An 18530-nucleotide genomic window follows, 5' to 3' on the forward strand; every position below is an offset into this window, starting at 1 on the left:
CCCCACAGCATTCCCGTGCCTGTGTCTTCACTTCCACTTTCAGTGTTGGAGCATAATCAGGCTAAGCTGGGCTCTTGTACATGTTCCTAATTAATTCCCATCTGATTTTCTGGGGCGATTTTAATACTGTACCCTGACTTTACCCAACTACCGGAAGCCCTCTGTATGCTGGTGTCTGTTCTTCCAGGGGGCTGTTCCATAAGAGCCCTCCCTCCCTCCATTGGGAGCCTGCAGCTTTGTAGATGGAGAGAAGTTACAGGCTTCCCCTCACCTGCCTTTACTGAGGTGTCCTTCAGAACCCAGCAGATGACTAGGACCAGTGGGAGACGTGGGGTTCCCTGGCATAGTTGGTTCACTGGGATGGATGCCTAGAAGCTGCCATCCCCATCAGAGAGTTTTGCCATTTTTTTCCCCTTACCCTCAAAATAGAGTTACATGGTATGTTCTCTGAAGTGTGGTGAAGAGGTGTTTCGGGGTGTGCTAATAGTAACAGGCGTTACTCCAATTGTGCGTGTATGTACTTGTGACCACACACACACACACACACACACACACACACACACACACACACACACACACATGTCCATTTTTACTTTAAAGGGGCAGCCGAGACCAAACCTGATCAATATTTTACATCCCATGCATGAAGAACCAGACGTTAGAAGTTTCCTTTTGCCGAGGAGGAGGAGGTAGCTGGGGGCTCTTCAGATTTATAGGAATCAATGCTCTCTGACATTAGTTGGTTAGTTTTCCTGGGAAAGAAGTAGCAGGAGCATATTTTTTTTTTCCATGATGAATTATTTTCTAACGAGCCCTCTTTGGCTTTCCACATTCGGCCGGGGCGAGCTCGCACAACAGATTAATGGGTCGACTCCCACAGCGTGTGCAGCCCGGTCTCTGGTTCTCCCTTCCTTCTTTAAATACGAACTTGAGTTTTGCACACACACTACATGCAGGTCCATTGTCAGGGGCGTCTCTCCGTGTGGAGGGCTCTCGTTCTTGACCCGAGTCAAGTCGTGGAGACAGGTGCAGGACCTGGGGTGTCCCCATGTGAGGAACAGTGTGCTCTCTATGGCTGAGATGAGCATTGAGGGCACAGCGAGCCAGGAATTATCATCAGATGGAGTCACACGAAGAGCCGCCCCCATATGATCAGCACAGGATGCCAGCTTGCTGGCACAGGCTAGCCCCATTTCCAGTGGCTCACCATGATGGCCACCTGGTCTTCCCGTGCTGGCTGCTGGTCATTTAGAGAAACCAGAGATAGATCTTTTCTGCTTCTAAGTCTGAGTCAAGCTGGGTTCTTGCTTCTTCCTTCTTCGAAGAGTCTTCGGCTGTAAGCCACTCTGCCTTGGTGGCGCTTCTTTTTTTTTTTTTTTTTTTTTTTTGGTTCTTTTTTTCGGAGCTGGGGACCGAACCCAGGGCCTTGCGCTTCCTAGGTAAGCGCTCTACCACTGAGCTAAATCCCCAGCCCCCTTGGTGGCGCTTCTAAGATGGTCTTTTTGCACCTTTCATTCATACAGTTTACCGTTCATCTGCCCACCCACCTACCCACCCACCCAGTCATTCACCCATCCATTCATGCATCTCACTGGTAACCCAGCTGTCCACCTGTTCATTCATGCAGTTTACAATCTGTCTGTCCACCCACCCATTCATATATTCACCTGGTCATTATTTGCAGTGCTGTGGACAGAGCAGAGCCTTGGTCTCTCTCGGGCTCCTGTAGACAACGTCCTAACAAGCGGGACTTAGAAGACATTGCATTCAGGCTTCCTTGCATTCAAGGCTGCAGGGCCCCCAAAGTTTAGATGGCCCTGGGTTTCACCGTTCGCCATTTAGCTGCGTGACTTTGTATCTTCCCGTTGGTGACCTTGCCATAGTTAAGTCCTTTGCTGTCTGTGCTGATTTCTACAGGGTGCTCAGAGACATGTGGATTTCAGAGTTTGGATGTCACAGTCATACCGTGGCATTATTAGAACTGAAGGGACCTTGTCCCCTGGCCTCTGGCGGGGAGCTCCGAATGGGCGCCATTGTGGTTATCTTGTGATTTCCCTGTTGTTAAGGTTGGTTTTAAGTCTCAGGGGTTGTAGATACTTAGACTCAAACCCAAACACATCCCAGCAAATGAGCCCCACCTACCGCCGTCGTCCCTTGAGTCCCAGGGGACCATAACTGCACACCCAGCACAGCTGAAGCCCTTGCTCGGCTCTGTTCAAACCATCCACATGACCTGACGAAGAAGAGTAAGGGGGGAAAGAGAAAGAATTGAACAAAACTCGGGTCCCCTCCGCCCCAGTGGGAGAACTCCAGGATAGAGACAGAATGTCCGTCAGGGAATTCAGGATTTGCGTGGGAGAAAAATTTCCTGCCTGGCGAGGAGAGCAAGAAGCCTGAAAGGAGGTAGCTCTGTTATTGAGTGTACCAGTGGGATTTCTGCCTTGGTGGATTCTTCATATATTACAGTGAATTTAATTAAATACATTGTGATCCCAATTGAGGGTATTCTAATTAGCTGGGTCAGGAACAAATTATTCTCCCTCCTTCTCCAAATGAAAACATCTCTGCTCTTCTGCAGGGAAGGCATGTCCTTGGCTGCCTGACTTGCCCCATGGAGTCCTCTTGTGTCTCAGGCCCCACCCGCCCCTGCTGCCTTGCATGGGGCAGGTTCCCAGGGTGGGACTCTGGGGAGAGGCAGTGCCCCTAGTGAGGAAGACAGAATTTGACAGCTGGGCCAAGGGGTGGACACACAGCTGGGGAGTCACTGGATGGTGTGCAGGGCTCAGACAGAAACCAGTCTGCTGCAAACCCTGGGTCCTTGTTGATTCCAGGTTGGACAAAACAAGAAGTAGCAGGATTAAGTACTGGGCTTGTCACATGAAGGTAAGCAACGGCAGGCCCATTCTATAAAATGAAATCTGAAGGGGGGGGGGAGATGTGTACACATGTATGCGCTGTGAGTGCATTTGTGTGTGTTGTATTTGTGTGTGTGTGTATGTGTATTTGTGTGTGTGTGTATTTATGTGTATGTATGTGAGTGTATGTGTGTGTATGTGTATTTGTGTGTATTTATGTGTATGTATGTGAGTATATGTGTGTGTTGTATTTGTGTGTGTGTGTATTTGTGTGTATTTATGTGTATGTATGTGAGTGTATGTGTGTGTGTTGTATTTGTGTGTGTATGTGTGTGTATGTGTATGTTGTATTTGTGTGTGTGTACGTGTGTGTTGTATGTGTGTATGTATGTGTGTGTTGTATTTGTGTGTGTGTATGTGTGTGTTGTATGTATGTATGTGTGTGTCGTATTTGTGTGTGTATGTGTGTGTGTTTGTGTGTGTATGTGTGTGTTGTATTTGTGTGTGTGTATGTGTGTGTTGTATGTGTGTATGTGTGTGTTGTATTTGTGTGTGTGTGTATGTGTGTGTGTTTGTGTGTGTGTGTTGTATTTGTGTGTGTATGTGTATTTGTGTGTATTTATGTGTATGTGTGTGAGTGTATGTGTGTGTTGTATTTGTATGTGTGTGTATGTGGGTATGTGTATGTTGTATTTGTGTGTGTGTACATGTTGTATGTGTGTATGTATGTGTGTATTGTATTTGTGTGTACGTGTATGTTGTATGTGTGTATGTATGTGTGTGTCGTATTTGTGTGTGTGTGTGTGTGTGTGTGTGTGTGCGCACACCCTGTTACTACCAGTAGATGGGACTGTGGTTTAGGACTCTCTGTTTCTTTTTATTCTTTCCTACATGGTTTGTGATGGGTGGCCATTTCCTTCTCCAAAACAATTCTCCAACGGCAGACAAAAGTGAAAACTGGGGACACTTGTGCGGGTTGCCCCTTAAGAACATGAGCTTGTGAACAGAATGACTCTGGAATATTTTCTTACCACATTTTTTTTTAAAGCAAAAGATGTCAGCATGATGTTTATTTCAGTTCAGGACATGTGTGGCCTGAACATCCGAGAGCCCCTGGATTTAAGAACAGAAAGACAATTGAACTCTCAGTTCCTGTTTGACTCTAGGTCCTGGCCTCCTCCTCTTCTGGCTCAGAGACTTGGGAGCCCTAGCCAGCTGGGGTGGCACCCTCACCTCCGAGTCTTGACACTGTGTTTCAGACTCAGAGCATCGCTGCAAGGGAGTCCTCTTCCCTGGGGAACCGTGGGGGTAGGGATTAGGAGTTAAGGCTTTGTGAATCTTGCTAGATGGTAGTGCCAGCAAACTCCCTTGAGGAAATGGGACACTCTGGACCCTGGTTCGGTCTTTTGTTTGTTTGTTTTTCCTGATAGCTTTTAGTCACTCAGTTTTAATTGAGACTTTAATAAGCGTTATTTTTGTTAGTCTCTGTGATAGCAGTTTCCATGTTCTCTGCTTCTAGTCCCAAGTCACACCCTTACTCCCAGGAAGGCCCCACTGAGAAAGTTTAGGTTTTCCAAGAAGCTCCTGGAGAATGCTGTTAGGTGTGACCCCCGCTCCACAAAACATTGTCTTGTTTCGAACTCTTTTCAGTCTTCTGAGGAGTCTCGTCTCAGAGGGGAGACACTGAAGATAAACAATGGAAGGGAAAGCCCCAGTAGCAGTTTATCTCCAGAAGGTTCTTACTGTTAGTCCCAGTGTGGGAGGTGGACCTTCCCGTTCGCTGCCTGCGATGCTCTCTGCATTTGCACCTGGAGGTCGGCACAGGTTTTTTGTTTTTTTGTTTTTTTCTGAAGCTCCAGTTGATCCTCCCGATGGAGGGCCTCCACCCTCTCTACTCAGTAAACTTGCTGTGCTACCTTGTGGGTGCACTCCTGTTTCTCCATCTGAGCATGTGCAAACTTTCTGGATTCTCCTCACCCTCCCGGTGGACACAGGTTGTGAGCCTGCAAGCGCAGGAGCCCCAGGGCAGTGTCATCTGGCATTCGCTTGCCCGGCCACTCTGTTCCTTTCACTTTCAGGAAGCACACTGTGTTCTGAGCACTCTGGCCTTGCCATGCCTTGCCTCACTAGCTAGACAAGGGGAACATCCCCCACGCCCCCTTCCCCACCGGATCAGAAACCGCCATCAAGGCGTGGACGTTGCCCAGACCCATTGGGATCAGGAAGGAGACTTTTGTCACAAGGCTGTTTGGAGGCTTTCGCTTGTCTAGGCTCTGGTGACCAGATTTGAGAGCAGGAGGGGACAGTCCATCAAACCACACAGAGTACACGAGACCCTTACATCATCTGTACTTCTTCTGTGATGCTGGCTGTATGACGTGGGGGAGGGAAGCTGGTTCTAGCTCTTTCTCTGCCCATAGCTGGGTTATTGAGGTCAACCTCTTAAGCTTTGTGGATTGTTTGCCAGCTTCGTGTACACTGAATTGGGTAAACTCCCTCTTCCTGTCGGAAGAGTCTGAAGTAAGACACGCCCTTTCTACACCAAGAGCAAATCAGGCCCCTGTTACTAGACACCCAGGGTTCCCCCATTTCCTCCCACGAGGTAGGAGAATGTGGTGAATTCTGCTCTTGGATGCCTTTCAGTCTCACAGGTGCCGCCGCAGGCTGGCTTCTGGGGACTGGATCTGTGACACCTGCTATTCCGGCGCGCACACTTTCACCCACCTGTGTTCTGCTTCCTTTTGGCTCCGGGACGTTCACGCTCTGGAGTCCGTGTTGCATCTGCCAAACAAAATAGGAGCATAATTGGGACCAGTGATACTGACCAGCGATGAACCACACGACCTTTCAGTATTGCACTTCTGGCTTTGTTTTAGTTTTGAGGCATGAGCTGACTCTGTAGATCAGGCTGGCCTTGGACTTCTGATCGTCCTGCTTTTCCCAGCCACCAGGTGCTAGGATTATGTTTGCACCACGATGCTCAGCTGGGCTAATTTTAATTTTAAAACCTCCCCCACCCCCATAGTCTTATTTTGCCCCAAACTCACAAGTAGCCAAGGATGGTCTTGAACTTCTGACTCCACTACCCCTACCTCCTGAGTGCTAGGGTCACAGCCGTGCACCACTACTCCCTAAACCCCCCTGCTTCATACACGCTAGACAGGCACCTATCAACTGCACTACATCGACAGATCCATCCCTTTAAATACTGGAAAAAAAGCTCAGCTGTTTTTATTATGGAAATGGCCCGATGTGTACTTCGATTATGCATGACTGACCCAGGTACTTTACAGGTAGTAGACAATGAGCTGTCACCAGAGCAGGGACGGACGGGGGGCGGGGCTGTCTGTGAAGGTCAGATCATAATTTTTTTAGTCTTTTGTGGGCGATGCATCTGTGTCACTGTTGTCCAACTCTCTTGCTTCAAAATGGTTTCGAAATTGTATGTCTGTCAGTAGCCGCATTCTACTAAAACTTTATTAATGAAAACAGACAGTGAGTAGTCAGGTGTGGTATCAGGCCACAGTTTGCCCACCTCCATTCTGGGATTTGAAAGGGTGAGCCTTTTATATTTACGTGAATGCTGGGAAGGCCCTGTTAATGAGTACCGGTAACAGGCACCATGGAAAAAGCTACTTGGGATGGGCCATGTGGGAGGGACAGGAGTGTGTGTGTGTATGTGTGTGTACACCTATGTATATATCAGCATCCCATAAGTGCTTCCAGAGAAGATGACACTGGGGAAAATGAAATTCCCCAGATAATAACCTCCTCAGTAGCCATCATGTCCCATTGACACATGGCTCCCTGTGGCCTATGCAGTACAAGAGTGGCTTGTACCCTGATATGCCTTGAATGCCTGACCAAGGGAGTGTCCCTCTCTTTCGCCCCCGCAGCACCTGCAGCAGCATGAGAGTGGCGTGGAGGGGGAGAGCTGCTACTACCACTGTGTCCTGTGCAACTACTCCACCAAGGCCAAGCTCAACCTCATCCAGCACGTGCGCTCCATGAAGCATCAGCGCAGCGAGAGCCTGCGCAAGCTGCAGCGGCTGCAGAAGGGCCTCCCGGAGGAGGATGAAGACCTCGGCCAGATCTTCACCATCCGCAGGTGCCCCTCCACTGACCCAGGTGAGCCCTGTCACGACCAGGGGCCAGGAGCCTCCTGAAGGCTTCCACTGTGGGCGAGCTTGGCTTATCAATGTGGCTGCTCCTTCTGTCTGTCCCTGGAGCCTCCTGGATGGAAGGAGTTTGGATCGGTGCCTTTTTAAAGAATCACCTTTCGATAGGCAGGTGTTCAACCACAGGGAACTAACTCATAGACATCTTATTCCGGAAGCAGACCCATGGCAGGCCTCCCACCCCCAATCCCCGTGTTCCTCTGGGTTCTGTTACTGTCGCTGCTGTACACTACCTTGGTAGATGGTACGTGGGAGCCTGGGCTGTAGGCTACGAGTGGTTTGTGGCCCCAAAGCCAGGGCTTCAGAACTGAACTCCAGGGAACATCCAAGCTAATGCCTGTTACGGGTTCCTTAGTTGTATTTGAAAGGGACTCATTGTCCCGCTGGCCCAGGCTTCTGGGCTTCCTGCTACTTATGGACTGTGATTCTGCTGTTTCTTGCCTTCCTACCTTCTCATCTGTAGAAACCCTTTCTCTCTCCCATTCTCCCACATAGCCCTCATCCCTAATGGGACCTCATTTGGTAGGATTAACTCCTCTTTAAAAAAAGAAAATATTTTTTTAACCTTTCAGTCCCTGTCTCTTAACTTGGCAGTACAAGATAGTCATGTGTTTCTTTCAAAACAACCGAGCAAGACATGCCTGGTGGTACAGACTTGGAATCCCGGCAGAGCACAGACTTCGTGAGTTCTAGGACAATCAGGACTACACAGCCAGACCTAGTCTCAGAAGCACAAAAGAAATGCCGTCAAATTAGGCCTTCCTCATTTCTACTCTCTAAGGAAATCCTCATGATTTTTGAAAGAAAAAAAGTTTTTACAGCTCATCGCTAGTGTGTGCTCGACATTCTGTCACTAAGCCAGCCTGCGAGGGGATCCGGGGGCCTTCCAGAGGCTTCCTACTAGTCACTGAAAGGGTTGTGCTCCCGTACCCCAGTGAGGTCTTCTCTTCCTTCAGTCCCAGATTGTTTCTCTCTAGGAGAGAGGAGGAGGGTTGTCCATGCATGTCCATGGCTCTCGGTCTTCTGGTCCTCAGGATGTCAGTGGGTATTGGACCCTGGTCCTCAGCCCCCGGCTCCTTAAAGCTTTAGCCTGCTGGTGTGGCCACATATGTTCCAAGGCTCCCCCGCTTGTCCCGGTACTCCCACCTCTTGGTCAGTTTCCCAGATCGTACTTGCCTTTGTCCTGCCCTTCCTATGATGACATAACCACACGTGAGCTCTCCCGTCCTTACTCGCCCTTCTCCTCCTGTAGTAGCTCTTCAGCCCACAGCTCCATGGAGACTTAGTTGTGAACTGTCAGATCAGGCCCGCATTTGGATAGTTCCCAGTTTTGAAAAATTACATAAACCTTAGGGGGAAAAAATGGCCGGGCCCTCCTCCCCCTTCTCCAGGTTGGGATGACCGGCGGCTCAGCTCGCACTTGCTTCCCTTTCTCACTTAGCTCTATGTTTTGCAGCGTGTTTCTACTATTTCTTAAAATACTGGTGGTCCGGGCTGCAGGAGAAGAACTTCCCCTGTGTGCTGCTCTGTAAACCCTCCCATTCCAACCCGCTCGTACACGCCCACATTGACGAGTGCACAAGCACACACAGAGACCACCCCCGTCCACATGAGCAAGCACCTGCAAGCCCCCAACACACAGATATTCGTTGGACCCACTCCTGCCCCGTGTACACACACGCGCGCGCGCGCGCACACACACACACACACACACAATTACCAACATAGCACATAACACATGCCATAGCATGCTGTGTTCACACATATCCCTGTGCACGTGCCCCAGGCTCTCTCCCACACATCTCTCCTGCTCCCGATATACACTGTGCACCCCACAGTCCCCTGTGGGTGCTTACCCTGCCACAGCTGTAGTGACACTTAGTGCCCACGCATGCCAGCAGGCACTGCACCTCACCTCAGCTCCTGTAGCTTTCCTCCTGTGTACCCTCATCCCCACAGCAGACCCCCTCCTCTCCCCTCCCCATCATCCTATTAGGATGAAATAATAATTAGGGGTGATATTAATATTCAGTATTTTCATTATTATAACTCTATAAATATTAATCACAGCCGAGCCTTGTAGAGTTTTATAATTTCATTTACCTTCTTGTACAACTTTTTGTTTTCTCTGCTTTCCTGGGTACTCATGATTAATTCATGGCTTACCCAACGCTGCCAGAGCAGACATTTCCTAATCTCCGAGTGCTGCATGTTCAGTTTTCCCAGTCAGCTTAGAGGCATCTCACTAAGCCCCTCCAAAGCCCCAAGTTCACCAGCTCCTGTCAGGATCATCCTATGGCCCCTTGGCTGCCTTCTCTTTCCAAACCAAACTGCCATTCCGGCATGACAGGGTGCACCCACAGGCTGAGAGATGGGGATTTTTCCCTCCCACTGGGAGAGCATCTTCTACCAGGATGGGAAGCTGAGGGATGCGCTGTTGGCAGGGGCCAGGCCTTGTAGACCCGGGAAGCATGTGTCTTTTCCCACGTGTTTCCAGGTGGCTGCTTTCCTGGTGGGCGTTTTAACTCTTTTCATCTGCAAGGTTCCTGATCCAGTCTGAACCCATCCCACCGCAGGTGTGTGCACTGAGGTGCAACAGTGAGAGCGGGCACCCATGGACACTCCTGCCCTGAAAGCCCGAGGTTGTTGCATCCCCTGGCTGTGGGACCCTCAGTCCTACCAGAGTGTTTTAGCCTTTGCCTGGTCCTGTCCTGTCCCTTCCCCACTGCCACTTCACAGGATTCTCTTCATTCCACCACTGTCTGCATCAAGGTCCCTCCCCCTCAGAGTCCCCTTTTTCATTAGTGAAGTTGAGTGCTCCAAACTGAGTAGGATACAGCAGGCCTCTCACTCGGGGCTGTGCAATGGAGCAGGTGGCCCCCTCCCTTCTAGTGTGAGACCCCACTCTATGCCGTCTGCTCTGGAATGGCTTTCTTACATGCTACCTTCCTCGTTTCCTTTAATTTATTGTGTATTAGCCTCCCCCACACCCCAAGTATATGAGCAACTTGAGTCAGGTTGGTAGACTTCCTTTTCCGAATTTCCAAATCCTTTGGCATTGTCTTTGGCCTCCAGTCATGTTGCTGCTCCAACAGCCCCCCCCCTTTCTCCCACGCACGTGCTGAGGCGAAGCTCATCCCCTGCCAACGACAAAGAGACAGACGATTAGGTAATACATGACATTAACAGGAACCCGGTTTTGTTTTAGAAGCCCCTGTAGGAGAAACACATCTTGAAACATAGCCTCCCTCTTCCCTGGGGATTTGCTCTTAAAAACTTGAAAGGGTGTCTTTTAAGAAAAGGGACATTCGGGGCTCAGTAGAACCAAGATATTTAAGATTGTCAGCTTCAAATTTGTAAACACAGACCTTGTCAGCACTTCTCGTTCTGTCCTCGTTAAGAGAAGGATCAGGACGTGACCCTCAAGCAGGAAGTGCTCTTCACGTGCCACAGGAGACATTAGGAAGCCCGTGAGCCCCTGTCAGGTTCCTCCCTACCCTAACCCCAAGCCAGATGGTCATTGGTTGGTTCAGCTGCCTGGAGGTTGTGACACTGGCATCCCGTGCTCTGGTTCGACTTTGTAGTTCTGTCTCCTTGGTTCTCTCCTGTGGTTCATGTCTCACAGAGCCGCGTGCACAAGCCCTACAGGGTCACTTTTGCTTTGTGAGCCCCCCATGCTCTCATCCCGGGTACTTTCTACAATGGCCTTGCTAGGAAGGGCTGCTGGGATGAACTCACGAGGGACTTCCTCCCGGGAGATTCCACGTCTTCCAAGTCTGTAGATTTTAGAGCTCACCCGTCTGCCGCTGCTCAGAGCCTCTTGGAGCAGACATGCAGGAATGCATGAACATGTTTCTTCATCCTTTAAAACATTCTGGGAACAGTTGACATTGATACTCATTGTGTTGGCTCTGTAGCCGGGGGTCTCAGGGTGAGACTTCAATCATTCAGGCCCTGCCAAAGGGTGTGGGTTGGTGGACCACCATTTCTCAAAGAGTTGGTGCCTTAACCTTAAGTCAACAGGCAAGCCAAGCCCTGTGGGGCTCTTTAGTCAGTCAGTTATGTTTCTGAGACGAAGTCTGTCTGTGAAGCCCTGACTAGCCTAGAATTTACTATATAGACAAGGCTGGGCTTGAACTTGCAGGGGTCCTCCTGCCTCTGCTTCTCAAGTGCTGGGATTATAGGCATGCACCACCATGCACAGCAAGCTGCTTGTTCAGGGTGGGGTCTACAGTAGGCCAGGCTGGCTTGCTGGGTTGCCAAGGCTGGTCTTGAACACATAACCATCCTCCCATTCACCTCTGCGTTCTGGGAATACGGGCGTGTACCACTCTCGGCTCCCAGTCCTGTGTTACATTATTCTTTCTAACCTCACTTCAAATAGAAAACACACATGCCTTGTACTCACATGCGCACGCACACACACACACACACACACACACACACACCACCTACCCACATACCATGTACACGTACACTACATCACATACACACACACACCACCTACCCACATACCATGTACACGTACACTACATCACATACACACACACCACCTATACACATACACATACACACATACACACACACCACCTACACACATTACGCATACCCCACATATGTCACATGTGTACCCACATGCGTACACACACACACTGCAGCTCACACACACTGGGGATATAATTCACTGTTATATCACTCACCTGGCATATCCAAGGTTCTGAATTTGCTCTCTAGCACTGCAAACTACCCAGTGCACCCACCTACCCAAGGGGAACCATTGCCTTAGACATTTTGTTTTTAATTTCTACCCAGAGTTTCAGTTATCACTTTGGTTGTTTTAGTCTTGTTTAGTCTTTTTTTTTTTTTTTTTTTTTTCCCGAGAGACCAGCTGGTCTCTTGGCTTGGCTGGGCCGTGGCCTTTTCATTTTACTCCTGTCTGCAAGGCAGGGAAGCTTTCTCAGTGAGTGCCATCAACTGCCTGCTTTGCCTTGATTGGCTGAAGCTCGAGAAGGATGGGAAAGCTCATGGAGATGTGTCATTGGTAGGATTCAATTCCTGGCTTGCTTATTAAAAAGACATTTCTGGCTCCTGGGGGAAGCTGTAGTTAATTTACTTTATCAGTGTCCTAAGCTTAGAGAATATAGGAGGCCGTTTGTGTTTCTGCTATTGGCCTCCCTTTCTTCCTCCTCCTCTTCTCCCTCCGACCCCTCCTCCCATCACCCTCCTTCCTCTCTTTCCCCTCCTCCCATCACCCTCCTCCCATCACCCTCCTCCCATCACCCTCCTCCCATCACCCTCCTCCCATCACCCTCCTCCCATCACCCTCCTCCCAGCTTTCCTTATATCCCTCTTCCCTCAGCTACTTTTTCTTTCATGTAGACAGAGAGCTCCAGGCTTTGTGCACTCCTAATTTAATCAAATTGTCCTCCATTGAAGGGAGACTTCTGTACCTTTTGTTGAATTGGGGGGTGGGGGGGAGGCACAGCTGAAGTTTTCCGGTGCAGTGACTTTCTGGGGTCAGGGAATTAAGTGCAGCTGGCTAGGTGATGAGGTGTTTGGGTGAGCTCTTTACTGAAGGCTCATTGGCTTCTTGGTGAGTCTTCTCTTTAAGCCAAGTTTCAGTGAACGCACATGGACTCACTGGGCTTGAGCGAACAAGGCCAGCCTCCAGCGTCCTCATTTGGCTTTGCTTTCAAAATCGGCAGGAAGCCACCCTCTACACACCAAGTGCATCTTTTTAACTTCTACAAAAATAACCTAATTATTTGCCATTTCGGTATAATTTTTCTCACAGCACAAAAATACGTTGCAGCCGGCCGGCTCTTCGCACTGGAAGCTCTGCTTTCCTACGGCCTCCACTCTCTCTCCCTTTCTTCCCGGGTCTTTGCTGACAGGGTTTGGGAAAGCCCAGCACTAAAGCATGCCTAAGTCAAAAAGTTAAATGCAGAGGGGCAAACAAAAATCGGGGTGGCTTCGCGTCTGGGCGTTGGAGGAGTGGCACTAACAGGACGTCTTCTATTTTAAGTGTGGTCTGTGCGGACAAAGGTTGTAAATGTTGAGATGTATTTTAGAAAGACTCTTTGCAGACGGACAGACGGCACCATGGCGTATCAACAGAAGCCCAGAGGGCAGTACAGGTTTACAGAATCAGATATGGCTCGCTGCTCCCAAAGAAACGTTTTCCTTATGCCTTTCCAACCAGCCACGTTTAAGCAGAGTTTTATTACTGTGTACCACTGGCAGTTTCTCGGGAGGGATCTGTTTATGTGGCGTCAAACAGCACCAGGCCCAAGCAAGGCAAGAGCTCAAAGTGGTGACGTCCATTAATTGAGATTCTGGGCCAAATCGCTTCACAGCATAGCAAGAAATAAATCTCGGCTGGCTTTTGTTCACAGAGCTGGTTTTCTGTTGTGGGTACAAAGCACTCGTGGTTTGGCTCTCCTCTGATTCTGGTGCTTTCCGCACCCACCTCTGGAGGCCAGGAGTGGTTCCCGGGCTGTACGCAGCCTTGTTTTTCTGTTGGAACAGAGTTCTTGATTTGCCTTAATTAGTCCTCTAACAATCTACAAAGGTCAGTGCCAATTGCCTGCTCATTTACATTTGTAATTGTGATGGCTTCTGATTACATATTCCTTCTGTCAGTCCTTCCTGAGTGTATGCTGGAGTCCCCAACCCCCGTCATCGCCCCCACACCCATGCAGGCACGTGCACACCCCCACGCATCCCAGCTCCGCGAATGCCAATGCTCGGACAAACGCCTTACATGGGAGCCTCCTGCAGTCGATGCTCAGACAGCTTACGTGAGAGCCTCCTGTAGCGGTGGCCCCTGGGTGTCGGTGTCTGGTGGAAAGGCACCTTGGAGAGGCTCGTGTCTGTAAGTTGAGGATATAATGATGCTGGAGTCAGGGAAATGACGTCAATGCCAGGCCAGAACTCTGAGAGCCGTTACCCAGAAACCTTCGTGATCTAGGTAATTAGGGGCAATTAAACTTTTCTGCTGGCTCTCTGGAAAATATGCTAATAATCTGATCTGTTGGAAGGTGGACTTGGGCATGGAGCTGCTTCAATGCTGCCACACAGTCCTGGCCTGGATGGGTCTCTCTGGAGAGAGTGCGACATCACCGGCAATGTCACCTGTGTAGTGGTTCCAGGTTCCACAGCTTCCTGCCCCACCTAAGCTGTGCTTCTGTAACAGGGCCTCTCCCTCTGTAGCGCTTGTCTTGGCATCAGTAGCCTCGGGTTACAGAAGGTCTCAGCCCTTCATGTCTTCTTACTCCATAGTCTTATTGTTTTGATTTTTATTTTATTTCCTTACTTGATTTTTCATGGGTCGATGGGACTTTTTGTGTTGGTACCTAAAGGCAAACTAGATGTCAGCTTAGCTTGTCCTTGGCTGTGTCTCCATTGTACCTTCCTCTTGAAGGATATACTGTTGTGTGCCCTTGTGGCCACCAGTGGGCCCACTCCAAGAGCCACAACACCGGTGGCTTTTTCTCTACTAGGAAGATGATACGAAGTGACCTCCCGAAGAAAAGAAGAAATGGGAATGGGGACTCATCACCTCATGGTGGTTTCTGGAGTTAGGTGGGGCTTAGCGGGATGTTGAAGAGTGAACATTGAAGACTGCCGTTGATGTACCCAGATTTCCTGGAGATTCCAGGTAGACAATCAGAGCTCAGAGACGTGGCACCCACAATAGAACCCTAGGGTTGTTTCGTACTAAGCATTGCTTTAGCGAAACTTTGATCTCTCATGGCCTAGGACAAAGGACTGTCTAAGAAACTTGAAAATTTAGAACTTGTTCCTGAGAGGTAGCCATTAGACGTGCTTTTGCTAGGTCGAGCACTAGGGGCTCCTGTCCTTGGATTTCAATGGAAGGGAGGGACCCTAAAATGTCAGCGGCTATGCAGGAAGCAGTGGCCTCTTCAGCTGCCCCAGCCTGTGTCCAGGTTCCTCCTGTACCGACCTCCATTCCAGCCTTGGCAGCCAATGCCTTCATTGTTGTTCCTGTGTGTGTGTGTGTGTGTGTGTGTGTGTGTGTGTGTGTGTGTGTGAGAGAGAGAGAGAGAGAGAGAGTGTTTTTATGTGTGAGAGCGTGTGTGGTGTTGCGTGCACATGTACGTGTGAGAGTGTGTGTGTGTGTGTGTGTGTGTGTGTGTGTGTGTGTGTGTGTGTGTGTGTGTTTAAAGAAAAGTAAGGATCTGTACCTGCACTGCCTTGGGAGATGCCTGGAGTGTCCATTTCCGGGGCTACTTTACATCCCCTAGGGATCCTGTGCCTTGGCGAAGGGCCAGAGGAGAAGTAGAGCCCACTGAAGTAGCTCAAAGACTATTCCTCGATGCACAGATGTTACCCAATTGTAAGGATTACAGTCCAGATGACCCCCACATCAGCCCCAAACATAGGCAAGCACTGGGAAACTCTGCAGCTTCCATTTCTGTGCCTGCCGCTCTCGGGTCCCTGGAGACCAACAAGAGAGACCCTCAGGATCCTCAGTTGAGACTCAGGTTTAAATGGCAAAATTTAAGTCTCTGCATTTCAGTAGCCCATCTGCCTGGTGTGTGTGCATCACCACTGCTCCAGCACAGTTAGAAAGTAATTCGGGATGCTGGACCAGGCACTGGTTCCCGTGCCAGGTGCTCTCAGGCTTGCACAGAACCAGCTGAGGTGTGGGATGCCCTCTTCATGATTTCTGTTTGGCTCATGTCCTGAGTGGACAGTCACCATTGGCTGTGCCATCTACCAGGCTGAGTAGATTCTGTGATATTCTTTCTCTGAATGGTAGAAACATATCTCTGGACAGGTATTTGGTGTTGGTAACCACCCCCCCCCACACACACACACACCTCACATCTCTTCCCATCGGCAGTTTTAAGGGACTTTGAAAGGACTCTGTAAAGTTAAGTTGTTTTAGAGGAGATGTTTGAGGGCTTCTTATAATTTTATATTTCTTGGCTATCTTGGGACCTTATGTGTTTATTCTAGTAAAAGGAGCTATTCAGTGCTTTTTGTTTTTTTAAAGACTCTTGACTTCTGTGCTAATTAGAATATTAAAAACTGGACAGCATCCAGTTTATTCAGAATGGGCTTGTCTGGTGTTGTAGTCCCCATATATCCTAAGTTGTTGTACGGTTTGGTCCGTCCCAGGGTCATTTTCTTGGCTTGCCAACTCTCCTGTTCCCGTAATTAGTTCTCTCCTGCTCTTCTCTCCAAGTGTGAGCATTCCTTGAAACCAACTGTTAGGGTCTGGTCTCCCCCCGCCCACTTTGGGGAAGGTTTGTTTGTTTTTATTTTATGTCTGTTTATAAGTGCCTGTGCGTGTGTATTATACCACACGTGCACGTACATACCACACATGTGTGAGTGCTTGCCCATGTGCATGGATACCGCATGCGTGCCTGCCTCCTATAGACACCTCAAAAGCACACCAGATCTCCCAGACTTAGAGATAACTAGTTGCAAGCCGCCTGATTTGTGTGGGTGATGGGAACCGAACTTGGGTCCTCGGGAAGAATATCACATGCTCTTAACCTCTGAGCCATCTCCCCAGCAGTTTAACCCTCTTGTCGAAAGGAAAGATTGGTTAGGGCCCATCCTGAAGGTCTCTCTGTAACTACATTACTATGGCAAGACCTCCCTCTCTAGACAAAAGCAAGCTTTGAGGTCCTGGTGGTTAGGATGCGAGTGTAGGCGCTTGGGAAGAACACAGTTCCGTGTGTAACGTTCGACTCTGTGATAAGCTGCTGCCACGTTCTCCAGCTTTTCTCTCTCTACTCAGGGTGTGGCAAGAGAGTAGAGCGCAGAGTTGGCTGCAGAAGCCAAGGGAGGGAGGGAGGGACCCTGGCCATGGCCTCCCTCAGTGCTAGGGGGCCCTACCATGCCTTCTCCAGCTTTCCACTGACAGCACACTGTCCTCAACATGGGGCCCCGGCTGAGAGCAGCAGAGAGACTTACTTAGAGGGAATAAGACCAAGCAGAAGACTCTTCAGCAGCAGGTCAGATCTCGGTTCTCCAAGTGCATCTTAACCATGATCCCTGTCCCACCTGTCCTGCAGGGCCCCGTTCACACCCTCTTCCTGATCCCCCAAAAGCACAGCCAGCCCTACTGGGGAGTCTTCTGGTCCCTGTGAGATGGGTTCAGTTAGCCCGAGCTGAGCCCCTGCTACGCGTATGCTGCCCGTACGTGCTATGGAGGACTGAACAGCACAGCGTGGATCCATGCTAAAGTTTCTCTCTTTTTTTTTTTTTTTTCCGGAGCTGGGGACCGAACCCAGGGCCTTGCGCTTCCTAGGCAAGCGCTCTACCACTGAGCTAAATCCCCAACCCCCATGCTAAAGTTTCGTTTCCTTGCTCCGATCACGGTCAATGGCTCCACCGTCCCTTTCTGCCTTGCCACATTCGGTGAATGGAGTAGAATTCTATGTCTTATAAATAGACCGAGCGAGCCTCCATCCTAGGGATTTCACTGACTGAAAGTAACCAGAGAACTTAAGGTTTCCTTTTTAAAAAATTATTAAATAAATCGGATGATTGATTAGTGGGGCGTGTGGCAGTCAGGCGACAACTTGTGGTCGTCAGTTTTCTCTTCCCATCACGGAGGTCCCAGAGGTCCCAGGGATCAAGCTCAGGTCTCCTGGCTTGGCAAGCACCTTCCCAGCAAGCCTTTTTTCTCTGGCCCTTTGCTTGTAGCTTACCCCTTTGTGTCGTGTCCTCCAGAAGGGGGGAAAATACAGTTGGGGCTGAAATATTTTGAAAGAGAAAAGTCCTAGAAGGCCAGCAAGGAGCTGAAGAGTTGAGGAATCAGGTGATGAGTGTAAATTGGGTACAGGAAGGAAGATACAAAGTAAAAAATCAAAAGAAACAGGAAAGGAAAAAGGACTGTGCTACGTGTATCTTTTTATGGAGGTGTAATTGTCTACATCTGTAGAGTAGGTAAGACAATCGGATACCCATGTGCATTGCACAGGGATGGACTGTGTGCGTGAAGTCCTACGTGGACTTTCGAACATGAATCGCTTCTCTGTGCCGGGAACTTTTAAACCCTTCTGTTTACTTTGAAATACATCACAAGTGGTTGTAGACAGTTGCCGCCCTACTGCGCTGTAGCAGACCAGAGCTAGCTGCTCCGTCCTCGCCATGTTTGGCCACCCAGTGGCTAGGCTTCTCTCTGCTCACTACTGTTCTGGCCTGCTCTGCCTCGAGGCTGAGGAGGGGCTCATGTTTGCCTTTTCTTGCTCCTCTGGAACAAAACCCCACAACTGTGAAAACCCAAGCCTAGAGGAACTCAAGCTCTTTTGTCCTGCAAACCCTGGCCTTACCTTCTAGATGGCTGTACCGGTTTGGAGGACCAGCCAGCAAGGAGAAGAAAGTAACTCAGGTCTTTCCTTCCTCATTGGCAAACTCCCAACAAATATGGGATGTTGGTGTCCAGGGATGGAGACTGACAGGGGTTTGTTCCAGATAAGGAGCTCAGGAAAGGCCTCTCCAGTAGGGGCTG

The 18530-nt window shown here is 49.6% G+C and overlaps 1 protein-coding gene across 4 annotated transcripts in view; it reads left to right on the forward strand.

The window, feature by feature from the left end:
• Zfhx3 (zinc finger homeobox 3) overlaps positions 1-18530 on the forward strand; it is a 255000-nt gene that overhangs the window by 145865 nt on the left and 90605 nt on the right. For all 4 annotated transcript variants that reach the window (XM_087594610.1, XM_087594612.1, XM_087594611.1 and 1 more), the window contains 1 exon segment: positions 6752-6983. In XM_087594610.1, the coding sequence (XP_087450736.1) occupies positions 6752-6983 (232 nt within the window).

Source organism: Rattus norvegicus, chromosome 19 (assembly GCF_021556685.1).
Source record: "Rattus norvegicus strain SHRSP/BbbUtx chromosome 19, alternate assembly SHRSP_T2T, whole genome shotgun sequence".
In the NCBI taxonomy this organism is placed as follows: Eukaryota; Metazoa; Chordata; class Mammalia; order Rodentia; family Muridae; genus Rattus; species Rattus norvegicus.